The 20,218-nt window shown below is 37.8% G+C and overlaps 1 protein-coding gene across 5 annotated transcripts in view; it reads right to left on the reverse strand.

Annotated features, from left to right (window-relative positions):
• The window catches only part of LOC122351696 (VPS10 domain-containing receptor SorCS1), a 143,826-nt gene extending 132,863 nt beyond the window's left edge, over window positions 1-10,963 (reverse strand). For 2 of the 5 annotated variants that reach the window (XM_043248986.1, XM_043248956.1), the window contains exon 1: window positions 9,915-10,960. In XM_043248986.1, the coding sequence (XP_043104921.1) occupies window positions 9,915-10,586 (672 nt within the window). In that variant the 5' untranslated portion in view covers window positions 10,587-10,960. Of the gene's footprint in view, window positions 1-9,914 lie in introns of all 5 variants that reach the window. The other 3 variants (XR_006251794.1, XR_006251793.1, XM_043248966.1) reach the window with 3 other exon arrangements.
• Between the last annotated feature and the right edge of the window lie 9,255 nt (window positions 10,964-20,218).

Raw genomic sequence — 20,218 nt, forward strand, 5'->3', positions numbered from 1 at the left:
CATGTTTGGACATAAGCAGATGCGGCAAGTGCCTCCAGATGTCTTCATCCATCTCCGAAGTGTCTTTTCAAAGACGTCTCACACAGATGGGCCTAGCCTAACACTGGCACACACCATACCTCAATCTTTTTTATTTATTTTTTTATTTTTTTATTTTATCAGCGCTCGCATGAGGTGGTGCGCTACGCCATTCCCGAACGCAAATCACATTTAACGTCAAAGAAAAAAGGGTTATGCTGGAGAAAGTATCAAATTAACTACTCGCTAAAGCAATTTGAACATTGCTGTTTAAAAATGTTTTGTTTTGCACGCCTCTTCAAAGAACTCACAGGAAGGCTTTTTCTTTCTTTTTTTTTTTTACACATTACTTATTTAATGCATTAATTTACACTGGCCTTTGATATACCATACCTTCACAGAGAGGTTGCTGCATTCTTCCACGACAGCTGTTTGATGTTGCTTTCTAGGGAATATTAATTTAGCTTTTTTTAACTGCTGTTGAGCTGACATGAATGCTTTATGCTAAATGCAGCATTGCTGCGCATTACGCCTAACAGTGGCCTTTAGCTGTGATTTTATTCACAGTATACAGCAGCTCAACCACTACTTGAAAGTATATTTTATTCCTTTAAAAAAAGAAAATAAAATGTCATTCTCTCATTATTTACTCACACTTTTGTCATTCTAAATGGCTTTCTTTGTTCTTGTGAAACACATAAGAAAAATATACTGAAGAATGTTTTTGTAAAAAACAATAAAAAATGTCCAAATTACCATCCAATTAATCAATCAATTGTACTGGCAAGGTAAGGAATAATGACAAAAACAAATTATGTGATGATTATTCACAATCAGAAAAAATATATGTATCATATATTCTATATTCACGTGTTCTTATTATGAGATGAATCATGAGGGAAAAGTCAAATTTGTGAGAAAAAATACAGCATGAATATAAAAGTCACGTAATGTTTAACTTGTTTTCACAACAAAATAAGGTGACCAATTTTAGTTATATGAATTTCAACTCTTTTTCTTCTTCTTATGTAACAGAAATAAGATGCCGTACCTTTAAGATTTTTAGTAAAGCAACACTGTGGAGAATGTGTTTAAGTTTACTTTCGGATGCTGTTCAAGGCACCACTGTCTCTTTGAAATTGGACAGCAGTTTGTTCATTTTACCACTTACATCAGCTCTCTGAAACAAATGTCCTATTCTGATTGCAGTGGGAATCTCCTTCCTTACGTCTGGCCGATTAAAAACGTCCACTAAGCCAAATCTAGTTCAAAAACAGGGCTTGGCTGCTGCATTTTCAATCCATTTGGGCCTCTGCATCAATGTCTCAAAGCATTTCCCAGTTGTTTTTGGTTGTCAGCTAGTTTGGAGGGTGTGAGCAGGATTGGGTTGTAGCGTGGCAGCAGCCTGTATTGAGGTGCTGCATGTTTAATAGCATCTAGTGGGAATGTCAATTACACGTGTAACATTGATTTGCCTTTTTTTTTTGTGCTCTCCACAGAGATCCGTGTTCATTCCCTCAGATTATATCTCACATCCCACCGTAACCTACACACACCCAAATGAATATTACTTTATTTTACCACTCTTTTGTTTCCCTTTCAAATATATCGTCTTCTTTTAGAAACCTTTACACTGCTTTATTCTAGTAAACAATCAATACAATCAATAAAATGTGACATATTTTAACCTATTAACTATCATGGCACTTGTCATTGTTTTACTTTTACCCCATTGCATATTCTCGTAATAATGTATTTTCATTCAAAAGCTTAAGCACTCATTCTGTTTTTAAACTGGAGATAGTTTGACCATATAAAATGGTACTTTAAAAATCACAGTGAACTCATGATCACAACAAAATCCATATTGTTTTCAAAAGGTTGGAAAGTTTCCATATTTGGTGGTTACGATGATAGTTTTACTAATATGAAACGGTCAAAAGTTAATGAAGTGACACTCAGAGCAGCGTTTGTGCCATTCAAATATAATGCACAGAAACACGCAGAACATGCAGGATTCATATTTAAATAGTCTTTTTACAGCTTATTATTTACAGATATTAGTCCGTTGTGCAAGCCGATTTAAGTGTACTGACCTACTTTTGATTAATTCATCCAAACTTCTGTCACATTCTGCGTTATACAGTAAATTCCACTTATAGGACTGAATTAGATGATTCTGTCTGCATTTTTAGACAGGCTGCATCAGTGCCAAATAGTGCGTTTCAAAAGCAAATGACTTTAATCAGAGATTAATTACCAATTAATCATAAAAATGCTTAAGATCTGTGCCGATAATCGTTCGACCCCTATTTCATGCAGTGAGTAACACAGCTCTAAGTGAATGAAAACATCCTGCAAACTTTTAAATCTGAAAGTGCAGTGTATATAATTATTGTCTCTCAGACGAAAGAGTCGACTCTGAATTATTGAAACGAGTCATTTTTAAAACGAATCCAAAGCAGTTTCATGTTGATGTCAACAGGAAACATTATCATATCGCCACCCATTTTTCGCATTGGTCGCAATGAAAATACAAATTCATTATTGGCTACTAGGTGCCGCTTTTTAAAGCGATTAAATTAGCTCTTTCCCCAGTAAAGCTGTACACAAAGCAGCCCTGCACTGCTTTATCACTGCAGACTAGCAAAAGGAGGAAAATTAAGCATTGAGCGAATCATTAGGGATTAATACATTTTTATTAGAAGAAAATGAGTGTTTTTTGACCTGGCGTACGTGTCAACCTGTTGTTCGGGATTCCCAACATCAAAACATGAACCTTTCATTACCCCATAAAGTTTGTTTACAACCACCCACGCGGCCACCTACAACACCCATGAAAAACCTATGAAGTACTTGTTAATAACTACAAAACCACCCAAAACACTCCAGCAACATCTGGAAACTGCGTTATGACGCAATAAAAGCCACTCCAAATGCCTTGCAACAACCTGGCAACCCAACAGAACACCCTAACATTGTATTGGCAAGTTTTCTACCCCTCACATTTTCTTCTGAAAAATCTACTGCTGTTCAATTTCACACAAAGAAAGCTTTAACTATATATTTTAGGGACGTTAATTGCCCAGTGTCACTTTTTGGAGCATTCAATCGAGCTTTTCAACGCGAGAATTATTCTATATAGCGTTCTTCATACTAGCTGCTTTATTACCAGACATTTACGTGGATTAATCCCTTAACTGCCATTTAGTCTGAAGTAAATCACAACACAGATGTCAATATCACCAAATTGCTTTTCTCTCGAGAGGAGAAGAGAGGTAATAATCGCTGGCAGTTTGTGAGGCAAGAGCAATAATGGCTTTATTCAGATGTTGTAATCTCAGTAGATTTGTGAAGTTTAGCCACGCCACTCTCCAGCATGCAGCGGCTAACTCGCACAATTATCCCAATCCGTCATCTCATCTTTCAGCATGATTCGCTTCTACTGAAAAAAAAAAACAAAAACTTGTTTTCTTTGGCTTTTTCCACTTCTGTTCCTGTGGGCTACAGATTGCGCGGAATTCAATTTGCGCCACAGAGCGGGCCGCCTATGGCCAATATGGGTGTTTCCCACTGCATTCTGGGATATGGAAACCCCTGACTAGCTTTAAGTACTGCTCACCCCCTGTCAAAAAGAATGAAATGCATGCTGGGAGAAAAAGACTGCTGTGTGTTCTCTCCACACAGTGATATGTCACTCGTGTTTATCTCTCATTCTCTTCTATGTGTTTTTCTGGCTGTCATTCTGTCTCCACTCAGAGCGAAGTCAACACTCATTCTGTTAATTAACGTTTCAAGGCGATCACTCTTTAACACCTACATTTAGCTAGCTGTCTTATATTTTCAAGAAATACAGCAATGACACTTACATTTCCATTAATTACTGATCCTTATTAGAGTTTTTCTGACATGTGCCAGAATTTCATGACATTTGTACAAAACACAAAACCAACACACATTATTTTCTCACATATGGTTCACATTTCACTGAAGACTGTGGTAGAATAGCGCACGCGTGTGTGTGCGTGTGTGCGCGCGTGTGTCTTGGTCTTTATGAGTCATGGAGCAAAATATGATCGTGACTACAGAACAGGTTAGACCTTGAGTCTGACGTACACTTATGTTGGACTGAAATTGAAGTTAATACATCAAAAATATATTGAACCTCAACTATATGTGAAACATGGGGCTGGACAAGAAATTAAGTTTTAGATTTCATAACTTGCTTTTTCAGCCTGCAATCGTTTACAACGGAAAGCAAAGGCTCTGGCTAAAAATGTCAATCAGAAGCAAACTGGGAATCTGACAAAATGACAAAACAAAATAATAAAACAGAAGGAAAGGAAAGAAAGAAAAGAAGGAAGAAATAAGGGAGGGAAAGAAGAACACCAAAACATTTAACCGGTGCTCATTAATAGCTTTAACTGTAAAGCGAGAACATAATGATATAGGCTGTACATCATGGTAATATTTGCTGTACTGCTTTTAATGTGTCCATATTTGAAAACAAAAAACGCTCATACAAATTAATTTTTCAATATTCGCATATTTTTAAAAAAATCAAGCACACTGTGCTGCGTTTGTTATCACAGGTACATCCCAGCTGAAGATAATGAGGAAATTACATCGCTCCCTTTGACAACGACTAAATAATGACACACACATGTTCTACTCACTCAAGTCTCTACTAACAAGGGGGAAAAGATGATCCCTTTTATTTGGAAACTGTTGTGAATAGTGCAATACACGATAAACAAATAGTTACATCCCTAATATATATATATATAAATCACCTTTAATGCTGTCCAAATGACGTTCTTAGTCCTGTATATTACAAATGAAAAGTTTTATGTATATATTTATGAAATATGGAACATGAAACATTAAAGAAAAATAGATCATTTTGACCCATAAAATGTATTTTTACACATAACATCCTGATATGTTCTTGTTGAACACTTCCTGAATACTTCCTGTCATTTCTTGAAGTGCATTCTTGGATACGTGGCAAGCAACAAGCGAATGATCGGATATTCACATACCTTTTAACATTAAATGCGGATCACCATTAAGCACTGTCCAGGCAACAGAGCAGTCAAAAAGAATAGTGTACTCGCTATAGCACAGCATCCTGGGAAAGAAATGTACTTTTGACCTTTGTCAAACAGTGCTTTGTTCTGCTATTAATATTCACATCGCACTGAGTTGAAATGCCACCAACAAATCTTGAAAAAACATATTAAGGGCTATCCGCTATTACAGAGAAACAGCTGAAAAGATTTGATCCTTTTAATTGCCTTAATCAAGGTTACAGTGTAACTGCAAACACTTACTCTATAATCACAGCCTAATTACTAAAAGGAATAAACCATTTATTATTATATCATTCTAAGCAAACAAAGAGCTGTATTCTTGATTAGTGTTCCTAAAAATCTTTGAGCTTCTATAACTGATTTCAGTTAATGAAATAAATATATAAATCACTCTTGTGTACAGCATTATGCAAAACCTCTCACAGACATAATATTAAGAAACTTGTGGCCAGATATTTTCAACAAAAACACACTTTCAGTGCAAAGCGGTGTTTACGGGTAGTTTAAATAGTTCAATACCAAAGAAAAACATTTTCATTTAAAGTTTCTATGCTTGATGTTTACCTCAGAGCAACAAAGATGAATTTGGCAATCAATGTAAACATGAGAAGCGGCGTTTAAATGTCAAACATGAATCCTACAACGGTGTAGGACATGTGCCACTAGTGATTTTGTCCTTCTTTCATGACATTTTGAGAACAATAAACATCACTGCGACGCTTGAGAGAAAATAAAAACACAGGCTCGCTGAATCGGGACATATATTGAGGAAATGATCATAAGAAGATCCTGCGACTTAAATGAAGTAAACAATAATACAGCAACACCTGCATCTAATTTTATCTCATTATCTTCAGATTACTCTTGCTTTATAAAATTTCGCACTCTAACGGCCATGCTTGTTCCCCGCTGAAGCTGCCATTATTCACAGATTAATTAGTGCATCTGAGAGTGCCGGAGAAAGAAAGAGCTCTGAAGGAATGGACTAAGAAATAATATGCCGGATGTTGTCATGCAACAGGTAGATATGATTGTTTGGCACGCTGAAGAGTTTGGTGAACGAACCCTGTAGGGAGTTTTTTTTCTGTGAGCTTTAATAAAATCATCATTTGACTGTCTATAATCTCTTTAAAAAAAAAAAAAAAAAAAAACATAGTCGACAATGAGAATTGCGCTTATCGCTAAATCACTGACATTATGACTAGGATAACGTATAAAGAAAGTAAATACAACCAGTTTTGTTTTCATCTTGACTTTAACTGAATTATTAGCTTGAACTGCAGCCGGTTTGTAACGCTAGCAATAAGTCATTGTGCCATACCGCTATGAGTTTGCCATTTCCAGTAGGGCGCAATTCATTTTTCAAGTTAAAAAAATGACCTGGTATTGAATGTTTGGAATGCGGTTACACTGGAGAGTTATTTGTTTCAACAGGCGAAATTATCTTGAAGGGTAAAATGTTTGTGGTGGCTGTTCGTTTTTGTCTAGCAAAGGCATTTTCAGCGTTATTTGTCTTCATTTACATTGCTTGCCAAATACTTCATGGCAGAGCTACCGTTCATATCAGAAAAAATAAAAATGCTTGCCCTTCAGCTGTCCACCCACAAACCCGTGCAACAGGATATGTCTTTTTGGTTTTATTGTTTTTGCTATTCCTCTCTTTTTCACTCTGCCTTTGAATTATAAAACAGCTATTTCAGTGTAAAGTTTCCAAAATCCGAATACGTTTTAACCAGTTTATGTTAGAGGTCAAGAAAGGACACCGAATAGCAAGGTGGTTTCGTGTGGGAACGCATTAGTCTTGGCTTTACTGTTGACGTGAGTTTATGTGCCTTTCAAAGAATCAAACATAGGGTTTATTACTCGATAAAAAGAAATACGACCTCAGTATCACTCACTTTCGAAATAAAGCATTAATCAAACGGCTTTGCAAGGCACTGTTCTTTGCAAAGCTGCACTGGAACAATATATATTGTGAAAAGCGCTGAGCAAATAAAAAGAATTGCAAATAGTTATTCGATACGACATGGGAAGAGGTAAATGCGTTATATATCAGATAAGCACTTAGAGAAGTAAACCAAACAACTCAGAACTAGTCCGCATCTAGCAAACCATCATGCTGTTCGGGCTTGAAATCAAAGACATAGTGTTGACTTGCACAATATGTTTATACCATCCAATTAATTGCATTTTTAAAGTCAGTCGGTAACACGGTGTTATAAGATCAGACGTATTGCTCCCTCCCCTTACATGTGTTGCGCTAAAGGAAGCCAGAAATAAATTTGAGCAAGTTAACAGCATTAGCGTGAGATTGTGTCACATGTGACAACTGGTGCCGGTTGCATATTTTTACAGGGTTCTCGGGAACTTTTGGTGACTAACTTCTTACTAATTGGCTACAAAAATGTTGATTCTCTCCTTCTGCTGGCTGACAGAAACTTCTTCAGGCAAAAGAAGAAATAATCAGATGGCTTAAGCATACTGATGTTATTTGTTTCTCTGTTTCTCATAAACAAGTCCGAATACGTTAAATATACGATGAAAGATACTGTTGTTATAAGCTGCTTACCTGTAATACAGCCTTATAAAGCAGCCACGGCTACACTTTAATATGCATAAACACATTTACATGCATAGATCAACAATGCAATAACTAATGCTAGCGCCGCTCACCAACTTCCAAACATGCACAAGCCTAAACCCACAGCATTATCAACTCTCTGTGATACGCAGACGGCCAACATTAATCCTCATTTTCATTTGCATAATAAAAAATCATTATAAACTACAGCTGCTTCTTTATTCATAAAGTACCTAAGGAAAGAAACTTCTGGCCTGCTCAATTATTCCTTATGCTGCAATGACACTGAATACTTAATGAAAGTCGTCTTTTTACTTTGCCTATTGTTAAGTTTCCCTGTATACCTAGTGAGAATGAAAAAGAGCATATATATCGAAGCTACCGAATATGCTATTCATACAGCACAACTCCAGGAAAATTCAATTAACGGATATGATAATGGCAGCAGCTATGAGCCGAAATGATTGGGTTCTGCTGGTGGGATATACTGAAGTTCATTCCCCCGAGGTTACCGACTCCCCGTATCAATCTCGAAAGTTTTCACTGGTTGACTGTCAATTCACTAATAAATGTGTTGTGTTAGTGAGTACAGTGTTTAAATTAGAAAATGCCCTCAGAATTTACCTGAAGGCAAGAAAACATCTGCTCTGACAAGAGAGGGAGGGAGAATATAACGGGGATGAGAAATTACATCTGAAACGTAGTTGCTCTGATGTGATACGTTGCACAGGAGAATTGTGGGAAATGCTCATTATCGCTTCTTGCAAAGCAGTCAATAGTAAATTATCACAATACAGAAAGAAGCAAAGAAAGAACGGTGAGATAATTAATTTAGAATTGAAATTTAAGGGTCTAAGGGTTTTCATTATACAAACAGCTTATTTGCAAAAACATAATTTAGTTATTTATTATACTATCATGTTTTTATCGTGGTTTATTGTGTTGGTTAGCTGTGTTTTTATTTTACCTAATCAAAAATAACCCAACTGCAGTTTGATTTAGATTCATTAGAATGCACAATGAAAAAAAACACAATTTTTTGAGAACTGTAAAAACAAATCCTGTTTTTGCAAATGAGTTCTTCGTATTATTATTAATAATAATAATAATTAATAACATACCCTTTACATACTATAATTCTGCCTCATGCTCAAACGACATGTAAACATGCGATCAGCCTGATGGAAAACAAAAAAAGCCTCACGTGTGAATAAGTAAGTGACCGTGTCTCATAAAACTGCAGATTTCAAATAAATGGAAAAAGAATCAATATATAATTTTAAAAATGCATTATTTCCTCGCAGAATTTCCTTAAATGGTGTTAAAATTACGTTTACAAATTTCTGTCGGGTCTTAATAACATCTCACGGGGCCATACGAAGAGCAAAACGCACGAGTTACATGTCTGATGATCATTTTTGAAAATAAATAGGTTAACCACCAGTGCAAGACGCATAAAATGTGATTACAACTTATTGTGGCTCTGTATGAAATGGGTTTCATTTAGTTATTCTCGCAAAATCTCTGCTAAAGTGTTTCAGGTCACAAACAACACCTATGCATCACCTAAAAATATCCTGGAGAAAAAAAAAATAAAAAAACCTCATCCAGCCAGCCTAAGCTGATGTGCTGTCTTAGCTGGTTTGAGATGGTCTCATAGCCTGGCCAAGCTGGTGTTTAGCTGATTTAGGCAGTCTGCAAGCTGGTCCCTCAGCCTGACCAGCTTAGACGCTTCCAAAATCCCTCTAAAACCGGCAAGCACACCATTCTGGCCAAGTGTGAAGGGTATTTTTATTTAACCTGGGTTATGTTTTTTTCTCTCTCTCTTTCCAGCATGGCATACCAAAAGCAACACAGTTGACGGTTAACATTCAAAAGCGTAAGTAGCAGCTGGCGAGCCAACATTACAAACAAACATAAGTAGGAAACGTGTTGCGCATGAAAGTGTACTTCGTTTCGCCAGGGTTCGTCAAAGACCAGGCCAGTGTAACAAATAAAATACTGGCGTGAAACGCATATGAAGCAATCACTTGGACATCAACAATGGACATCTGTTCGTCTCTGCGCGCACCAAATCTCTCTCTCACACACACACACAGCATTTACACACACACACGCACCTTCTGACACCCATTTAAATCAGTTCGTGAGGTAGTGCTTCTAAAATTCTCAACAGGGGATTACAGCTTTAACAAATGACGTGTTTTTTTGTTTCCACTTACGCTGCTGTTTTGGCCGGACCAGTGCACCATGGCTTGGTTGTGAGCGGAATCCCCTGTCAGAGCAAAGGTAGAGCTGGTAAGTTTCAGCTCCTCCTGTCGCGATGTGGCCGCTCTCCGCTCTTCCCTGTTCCATCTCAGATCGGAGCGGGGGACTCTGCGCGCAGCCCGCGGGGTGCTGTTGCCCAAAGCCGGCGGCGAGCGCGCACCTGGGGGCGAGCCGGGTCCTTGGGTGCTTCTACGCACTCGGTGATGGGGCTCTCCAGGGGATGAACCCTGTGAACCTGGATGTTTGAGGTTATAAACTTTGCCGTTAATGCGCATCGACATCCATTTATCGTCGGGTGGCGTTTTCTCCGAACGGAGCCGGTCCGTATTCCTTTTACGCACGGAGTGAGCGCGTTCGCAGTTGTCTGCTGCGCCGCAGTCGGGTTGACCGGTTTCAGCACCAGCCAAATTAAACAGCGCCGTTGACCCGTCTCCATTTTTATCACCAACTTTACCAAAATCGACACCACCGTCCATCCTCACCAATAATTCCCGACCGCTCCACTTATCCAGCAGGTGACATGACCTGCAAGTTATCACTGTTTCGGTCACCGGAGCCCAAGCGAACACAACCAAAAGCAGGGCGCAGAAAGCATTAACCCGGCAATATCTGATTCCTCTCTCCATCGCGGACAACAACGCGACACACTGTCCTTTTTCCTCGCTTTTAGCGTCAGTTATTGACGGAAAGAAGTCCTCATACAAGTTGCAGCGCGGCGAAGCAGCCACAGTTGAGATGTTGTGGAAAAGTGCGATTCAGCGAAGCGCTCCAACTTGAAGGATTTGATCAAATGAAGCTCTCCACGCACTGAGGGGAGGAGCTCGGGGGATTACAGAGGAGAGCAAGACCATAAAGACGCGATTCTTTCCAGTGCCACAACGTTCATATTCACCCAGACGTTTTCCGACAACGCTTTCTGCAAACGAAACATAATTAACGCAATTTAAGCGCTTTTGTTCGCCGCGTTGCCCGTCGGTGACGAAACTTTCGGACGCACAGAAAATGAATTTCCCTCAGAGCTCGAGCACTGTCATTAGTATTTCGCATATTAATAACCCGAGAGACGATTATGACGTTTGCTTGGATGTGGAAGTGAATAAATATGCTACTAATAGCGGTGTGCGAATTGAGTGACTTGCTCAATTTCTTTCAGCAACCGAATTGCCAAACACCTTATAGACTTTTTAGTAGAAGGCGATTTTTTTGAGTAAACGTCATTAATAGCGTGCTGCTTACTTTATTATCTAAAGCGCTATAGGGCAAGTTTTGCTATGATTACCTTCCCAAGCGAACCAGGGGCCTGTGTTCTTGAGCGTCTATTTAGTGTTTTGATGAACTGTCGTGGTTAATGAAACGTTGTTGGAAAATAATAAATGCATCCGATACCATAAACGTCCCATGATTAGAAACGGATATAAAGATTCACCTAAGAATTTCAATTGAAAATTAATTTGATGTTTAAGCACGTCCCGGGACAATTTACATTCTCCACAGCGTCCTTTGGATCGATGAGAGAATTGCAAATGCATCTGATGCGCATCAATCAGGTTTTGGTGTCTAGAATTGTGTTCCACTTCCAAGACAACAAACCCAACTGAACCAACCAACTCATAAATAGTACTCGAAGCCAAATAAATATTTCGTTGTAGTACTGTTGTAAAATTACTGGCTAGTTATGCTGAAAGCAGTTCATACCTGATCTACCATACAGCAGTAGATGCCTACTTTCATGCCTTCGGGCTCAGAATCTCGGTATCCCTCTTGATCCCTGTTTTCTTCTGCTTGGAGAGAAAACTACAGATCTATACCACATCAAACCACATCAAACCATTATTAGTATGGCTAAAACACATATTTTTAAAAAAGAAAGCCTATACATATTAATTCACTAGCCACATTTCCCTTTCGTAACTAATCAGAAAGAATGTTAGTGCAAAGTTTATGGAACACATACTATACTGAATACAACTCATTAAAACTTTTTCTCACATCTTATATTACTTTAGAAATTGAGTGCATGCTCGCATTAAAGGAATTCTTTGGATTTATACATAGCAGTTGCCAAAACCAAGAGAAGCAGTAACACATGTCCATCTATTCCATCATGTCTTCTTTGTATGATACACACACGTCAGGTTTCGGAGTCTCTAATAAGCTGATCAAAAGATATATGACAGCACAGGTCCGGTAGCCCAGAGGTGTTCAGCCCTGGTCCCGGAGACACGCTGTCCTGTAGAGTTTAGCTCCAACCCTGATCAAACATATCTGAACCAGTTATTGAAGGTGTTCAGGGTCTTGAAAACCACAAGCAGGTGTGCTGAAGCAGGCTGGAACTGAACTAAAAGGATGGGTCTACAGGAACAGGTTTGAAGATTTATGATTTGAAGTCACAGTCCTGTAGAGTTTAGTTCTTCCAACCTTTTCCTTTTACGTGATGCTGGGTTTCGTGTGGCACGGAACAGTAGAGGGCAGACGGGAAAGCATTGGGCGAGGAGACATGGTGATAAAATGGAAATAAAAATAACTAAAACTTTCGTCACACATGGTCTAGGTCAGAACCGTGAAAAATCGTATCTCCCACGAAGGAGACCATTTTTGCAGGACTTTTTCTAGCCCTCCAGAAAGTGTGTTTGACATGCCTCATACGAGCGACGGTGACAATTTGCCATGATAACATGTATTTGTTATTTGGTAAAAATAACCACAGTAATATCCCAGTTGTCATACAGGCAAACTCCACAAATTAATCTTTGTGCAGGCAATGTGCAATTACAACAAACCTGTTCTCCTTAGATATTTTCCATTTTCTCCATCCAGAATACTTATTTAATCATCTTGAGCAAAATATAAAACGATAGAACATGTGTTTTGACTCAAAATACGAGAGAGATTCGAGGATCGTGAATATAAATAAATGATGTAACTTTAGACCAAATTACCTCAAACCCTGCCTTAAAGTTCAGACAAATTCTGCAGTTCATAACAACAAGCAGGCATTTAGTATATAATATATTATGCATATATTAATTGTTTGTGCATGTTACTCTCTATCTCTGTCTGTCCACGTGCCCTTCCTTTATGAGTTAAATCCACCGCCTTGTCATTCTAAAAGCATTAAAATGACTAACAGCTAGACAGGCCTAGACTCACAGTATTAAATAGATATATTGTATTGGATTAATAGCAGAGCTATAGACAGGCCTCCAGAGATGAGAACACACTCATCACTTTCTCTCCTTCACTCTCCCTCTCTGTCTCTCTCCATAGGTGCTCAAGAAGACATCATGGCCCATCATCTTATATCCCTCCTGCACGCCACAAAAATCAATGCTATTTAAATGTGATGCACCCGACACACGACTAGAACCACTGAGGAGATTTGAAGGCCTTGTTCTGTGAGCAGGTGAAAGTGAATAGAAACTCCTGGCACACAATATAGCACTTCCTGCAACAGATCTCTCGGATTCCTTCAAGATATAAAGCGGACAGAGGGTAGAATGTCACAGCTGGTTTCAGATCTGGGGTTTTTTTAGCTTGCAGTCAACCGGTTTGACTGAGACACAAGCAGTCTGGTAAACCAGACACTTCTGCTGGTATTTGTCAAATTTGCACTTAAGCAGATGAGCCGTGTCATCAATCCGAACAAGTTCTTCTGTTCTGCCAGGCGCAGAAATGCACAGAATTCTGGAAGTGAAAGTTTCAAGTTTGGGTTTCATGTCAAATTAGGCACAGGTTTCAGCCTGCAAAAAGACTGACATGTTGTCATCCGTGTTCCCAGGGCAACAGCCAAGGATGGCTATAACTGGAACAGTCACAGATATCATGAGAGCCAAAAAAAAAAAGAGGCAAAGATCATAGTAGAGAAACGACGGAGCTTCCGCATTTGATTGGTGCTCAAAGCAAGGACGTGGTTTTAGTCGAGGCTGCCAATGACTTGTGTAGCAGCAACAGTTGAGAGACCAATAATTAGCCAAAAGATGACTCACAGAGGCTTTGCATCAAAGGAGGGAACTGAGAACAAAGCGTAAAAAAGAGAAGAAGAACATACTAGCCAGCCACCCAAGGGTAAGCTATATATGCTGTAAAATCTTTGCTACTCTTGTCCCAAAGAGATCGTTCATTTAATGGAGCTATTTCCTCACATTATTTGGTATTCTTTCTCTGTAGAGGTCCAGTGGGAAGGTCAGGAGCAATCGCAGAGCTGGATCTCATTGTGTAATATTTAAACAGAGTTCAGACTCTTGATGTTTGTGCTCTCTCACACTCTCCGTTTTAATGCATAAAAATTTCATAGCGGTATCGTCCCATAGATACATGTATGCTATAGGTACACGTTAGTATTTAAGTTTTGTTTCGAATCACGTCATGCATCTGGGCATCGAAACGCTTTGGGCAATTACTTGCAATTCAGTTCATGCTTGTCAATAAAATCAGTGGGGAAAGAGCAAATCAAAATTCTACAAAGAAGGCAGATGCTGCTTTTACCCCGGTGTAAATAGTGGCAAATGGCATTCGGAGCACTAACAAAAGCAATTATTTGTATTGATAAATAAATAAAACACCATACTGTATTTTATATAATTTTACTTTTTAAGCATTTCAGTCATGATGTATGTGTTTGCCACACAAACTGTAAACAGCTTATGTTTATGGAACAAAACATCTTTTATCTTCAGATTTCCAACGGATCTTTCTCCCACGGAATTACATACATGCCTACATACACATTTTAAATTTTTATATTGCAATATTCAACTTTGTGTGATACAAACTGAAAAATTGTGGCATAAATGATAAATTCTAAAAAAAACTCTGAATTATGAGATGTCACAACAACAATAAAAATTATAATAACCTTATTCGGTCACATAAATTATCAATAGTTAAGTACATGTTCTTGAAGAAGATTAAAGGGAACGTTTAATAGGGAATGCTCTGGTTACTGACGTAAACCAGAACGGTCCATTCTCGCTGTAAAATGCCATTACTTTGTGTAGTTTCACAAATGTAAACAAGTCAGGCTTCAGTAACAGGGTAAACAGGAGTGGAACCCTCGTTCCCTTATCCCCAAAAAAATGAGGCTATGTAAGTAACCAGAGAGTTTTTATTAACTTCGCAACATCACAGGTAAACGTAAATGTGATCACTCGTTTTTGAGTTATGGACCCTGCAGTGGTGGTCCTCTTTGCTTTATAGGTACAGAAATTTAAACTCAGAATTCGGAGGGGAAAGGTCAGAATTATGTTATAAACGTAGATTGCAATTATGGGTTTACAATGTGCACTTTTAAGAAACTAGCAATTCGCAAGCAAAAGAAATAAGCTTCCAATTTCTCCAAATGAACAACTTAATTAAGCTAACATCAGATACACAGAACTATTGTTTTCTTTAAAGGCTATGTTTACATGGACTGCAAAAATACATTGGTCTCATTATAAATATGACACTAGCCCAATTAAAAAATGTTTACAATGGCTCCTCCTGAGCTATTCTATTTATATTACACAGCTACTAATTTATTAATCTGTCATTTAGCTCTTGCAACTGTACAAAGTACACTTCTTATAGTTTCTCATGAGAATCATGGGTTTAAGCATGCAGTGGTTTATGGAGTGCAAAATTTTGGTTATATCAGTTGCCGTCATTCACTCTTTTTTTTTTTGAGGCTATTATCATGATGCTTCTGCAACATGCAAAGCAGCATAGTTCAATTAGAAACCCTTGTAAACTGCTTAATCTCAATATTGTTGTATTTGGAAGAAGACCAATATGATTACTGCAATCCATATGAATATAGTAACTGCATATAACACCAGCCCATGTGGTTCTCATCGTAATATCAAAAGCAATGCCTGCCAGGATGCCAGCTGCTCTGTATTCGCCGCTTTCACCGTGCAGGACTTTGGAGTCGCTCCTGTCTCAACAAATTTACTGTGGCACCTGCCGATCAAAACCCCTGGTAATTCAGCTTCCTTTCCACCAACCTATGCCACCCTCACAAGCCTCCGGTAATTATTTTTGGAGAAAATTGGAAATGTTTGAGTTTCGGCCAAATACAACAGTCACTTCTGTGAGATGAATTCATTTACCCCCTTGTGCACATTAATCTCTTATTGGAGTCTGTTATTTGGCTGGAAAACCTAATAACTCATTCTGACAGATAAGATTATGTCACTGAACCATTATTTGGTGTTTTTACATTAAATGAACAGTATCTCAGATACTGTTTTCCGATCATCGAAACCCTAAATCATCTCAAGCACTCAACAATGAAAGACTCTCGGAATGAAATGCGTTTGCTTCGAAAAGCATTGGAGGATTTCTGTCACAATACAGCGTTTTCCTCTCAAAGGTAAATTAAATCAATAGTCTGATCGCTGCGGTCCATTTAACATCTTCCATAGTGATGTTCATCATTTAATTCAAATATCTGTTTGGCATTTCATGTTAGCTTAAGGTGTCCACATGACATTTTCCTAGCAGTAGTGTAAGTTCTGCTGATTTCCTTTTTCAGTTACACTCAAGTAGGCCCTCTCAGCAAATGTATTAATACAATGAGCCTAGCAATTTTATTTTGTGACTTTCTGTATCGCTGCCTTGAATGCATTGCAGATTTTTATGACATATTGAGTTCTTTGGTTCAATATCACATAAATGTTCTCACTTTCTCATGGCAGGCTCCTTCCCACCCAATGAAGCATGGATTAAATGTCTATTTAAGAATGCTAGTGTACCTGCATATATACACAATAGGGTTGTGTGTTATTTATGACTAAATTGAATTTTAAGCAGCAAGCAGGATGCAGAACTGCAATTCAAATTTGATTCGTTTTATAACTATAACAAAAGAACACTTAAATGTGTAGTATGAGCTAGCAGCTGAAATGGGGACTGCAGTCTAATTTTAAAATATGACAGTTTTTTCTCCCAGCCCTTCAGACTATGCACTTGCGCAGGTTGCCAGTTTGAAGACACAACAGGAACGAGCACAATTGCCAATGGAAGGCAAGCCTTATGCTGTAAGTTGACAAGTTGATCTGCATTTGAACATTTCTCTGGTCAAAGAGTTTTTTTTTAGGTCGGAGAGAATTTGCAATCTGCATGTCTGACACAATTTGTTTGCTGGCTTCTATGACTACGCCGTGTTTTCCAACAACTGGCAACCTGGAGTACTGAGTAAAGAGATCAAGACAAAAACAGATATTCAGATATGAAATGCACATTTCAAAGAAGAGTAACTGGCTGAAGCTTAGTTTTTAGGAGAAACGTGTATGTGAACTTGTATGTTTATAAATAACATACTTTATTAATGTATTATGCATTAGAACAGTCAAAAGAAATCTAAACTGAGCCAAATAATAAAGCTACATGTACAAAAGTAGGTTCGACGGCCTACTCTCTGCATATAGTAAACTGTTTTAAGATCAGACCCCGATTTAAATATTGCAATTGTGTTATTTATTTATTAATTTATTGGTGACGATATAGTATAAAATACGCAATCTCATCATTCAATGAGATGTCCAATGATGTTTGTGCATCTTTTATGCAACTCAACTTCCAACTCCAAACTCTGATTTAACATTGCATGGTTAATTCAATTCAAACTACAACTCAGAACCAATTCACAAACTCGTAATTCTCTACAAACTTGTTCTAAGATCAGCTAAGTGCGCTGTGCCCACTGCACCTTCAGTCATTGATAAATGCAGTACCTTTGCCCTCTCATTTACCTTTCTTCAACTACAGGTCCATTACCTGTCATGAGAAAAGCAGTATTTCTTTTCGCCAAATGCTGTTCTTTCCATTGAGACACCTGCATCAGTGGCTGTCACTCAAACTCGCTCTCCTCCTGTGGTCTTGATGACTGCAAGTGCACCTGTGGCGTCACCTCCTGTTCCCTGCCTCTCTATCTCGTACAGCCCCTATACTTTCTACCTGTTAGCCCTCGTCAGCCCGTTGTGGCACTTGCTGTGTTTTTTTATGACTGCTAGGATAACTCTTACTGGAGAGTTTCTTTGGCTTCTACTGTGGTTAGGGTGAGAGCTACTCTACCTACTTTCCACTTTCCATCCACTCTACCAGTCATCCTCCACATTTTCTTGTGCAGCTAGTGGGATTTCCTAAATATATAGGTTACTGCAAGCAAAATGAGAGAGAAAGTGGCTTACTGCATGTCATCTGTGCATACCTTTTGTTTGCAGTTTTTTGCCGCCTCGTTTGCAATCTTGGTAGCCTCCACTTAATTTGCAGTGCATCCTTTGCACTCTTTTCTTCTTTGATTATGTGTACTCAGTCAACCTTCTCAAGCATTTGCATTCCTTCAAAAAAGCAAAAAAAGAAACAATTTAAAAGATAAATTGATTCTTTGAAAAGATTCAATGCTTTATTTAAAAAAAGAAATAACAATATATATAAATATAAAATATATATATATATATATATATATATATATATATATATATATATATATATATATATATATATATATATATATATATATATATATATATATATATATATATATAAAAATGTATTTATTTGTTATATAATGTTTTGGTAATAATTATTATTATTCATTTAGTTATTTATTTTTTGAGCCCTATCTACAACCAATTCCCAGTGACATTGTATACGGCAAACCTTCACTTTTTTACACTGGACATGCAATCTCTAGGTTTTTCCAATACTTTCAGCATGCATTCTAAAAGCATATTAACCACATCATTAAGCATTCATTTAATAAACACCAATCAGAACTTCAAAACTAAACATGGTTTTAGAAGAGAGCTCATGCTGCTAATAGATTTAGCCAGAAGTGTTCCTTCTAAAATACACAAATTTAGCCTGCTCGCAATTCAACCACTGACAAATTGCTCAAATATGCAAACTAACAAGTTCGCACACAGCTGGAACTCTCAGTTACCTACATTGCTCCGTAGCGGTAGTCCAAATCTACTCCTAAAATATCTTGTGATCTCCATGGTTCAGATATTCAATTATTAAAACACTGAACTAAAATATTACGTTACATTCATATACATAGTGTATAAAACCGAACAAGCACAATTAAATCATTTGGCTTCTACGCTCAGTGCCCCAAACTGGCATTCTTTACTTATTTAGCATTATCATGCACTGTTATCCAGCCTCGACTTTAGGGGAACATTCTTTCTCCATGAATAATGAACGATTCACATTCAGACACTGGTTTTAGGAACACCCAAAACCCATCTTACTGTTTTAAGATGTAACACCCAGTCTCGACTCCAATCATCAAAGCGGCTACAATGGGCACAAATGCTCTCAGACTCAGACATCACGCCCACGGATCACCCACAGTTTGTTCACTGACCGTCTGATGCATATCGCGCACATAAAAAGGCAAGAGCTGACAAAAATTGCCGGTTCTAAAAACCAGGAGCCAGAGAGTCTTTTACAAGCTACCAGGTTGATACAGTAAATACTTTTAAAGAAAACAGAAACTTCCAATTTAGAGGCATCAAATCTTTAAAAGATATTCAGCATTTTGTGTGAAGCAGCAAAAACACTAGTTATCCGTTATATCTCTGAAATAACCTGCACTTGCTATATTTGAAAGTAGAAATGTTTTGCTGAACCAATGTACAATTTTCATCTTTAAAAGTTACAGATCAACAGAACATTCGGTGAGCATTTGTGACTGTTTGACACTTTTTAGCTAAGTGGTTCTGGCTCAAATAAGCTACAAACTAAGATGAATTCAACATTTTTAGGGCAATATTCAGAATTGTTGAGTACTGGTCCAAGAGTTGAAATATTAATTGAATTGTTCACGCACACACAGGAAGTGCAATGTGATTTAGAATTACAGGAAGAGGAATTTACTAAACTAGAATTCCAACTGAAAATAAATTGTGCTATAATAACAAAGAAATACAACAAGTTTTCTGTTTTGGAAGGATGATATAACTTTTTTTTTTAAAAAATACCCTATTTTTTGCATCAATATTTGTTAATACTGTACTATACACACTTACTAGTACTGGGTTGGATCCCCTTTTGCCTTCAGAACTACCTTACTCCTTCGTGGCATAGATTCAACAAGGTCCCGGAAACATTCCTCAGAGATTTTAGCCCATATTGACATGATAGCATCACGCAGTTGCTACAGATTTATCAGCTGCACATCCACGATGCGAATCTCCCGTTCCATTATTTCTTTTTCGGACCATTCTCTGTAAACCCTAGAGATGGTTGTGCGTGAAAATCCCAGTAG

Source organism: Puntigrus tetrazona, chromosome 1 (genome assembly GCF_018831695.1).
Source record: "Puntigrus tetrazona isolate hp1 chromosome 1, ASM1883169v1, whole genome shotgun sequence".
In the NCBI taxonomy this organism is placed as follows: Eukaryota; Metazoa; Chordata; class Actinopteri; order Cypriniformes; family Cyprinidae; genus Puntigrus; species Puntigrus tetrazona.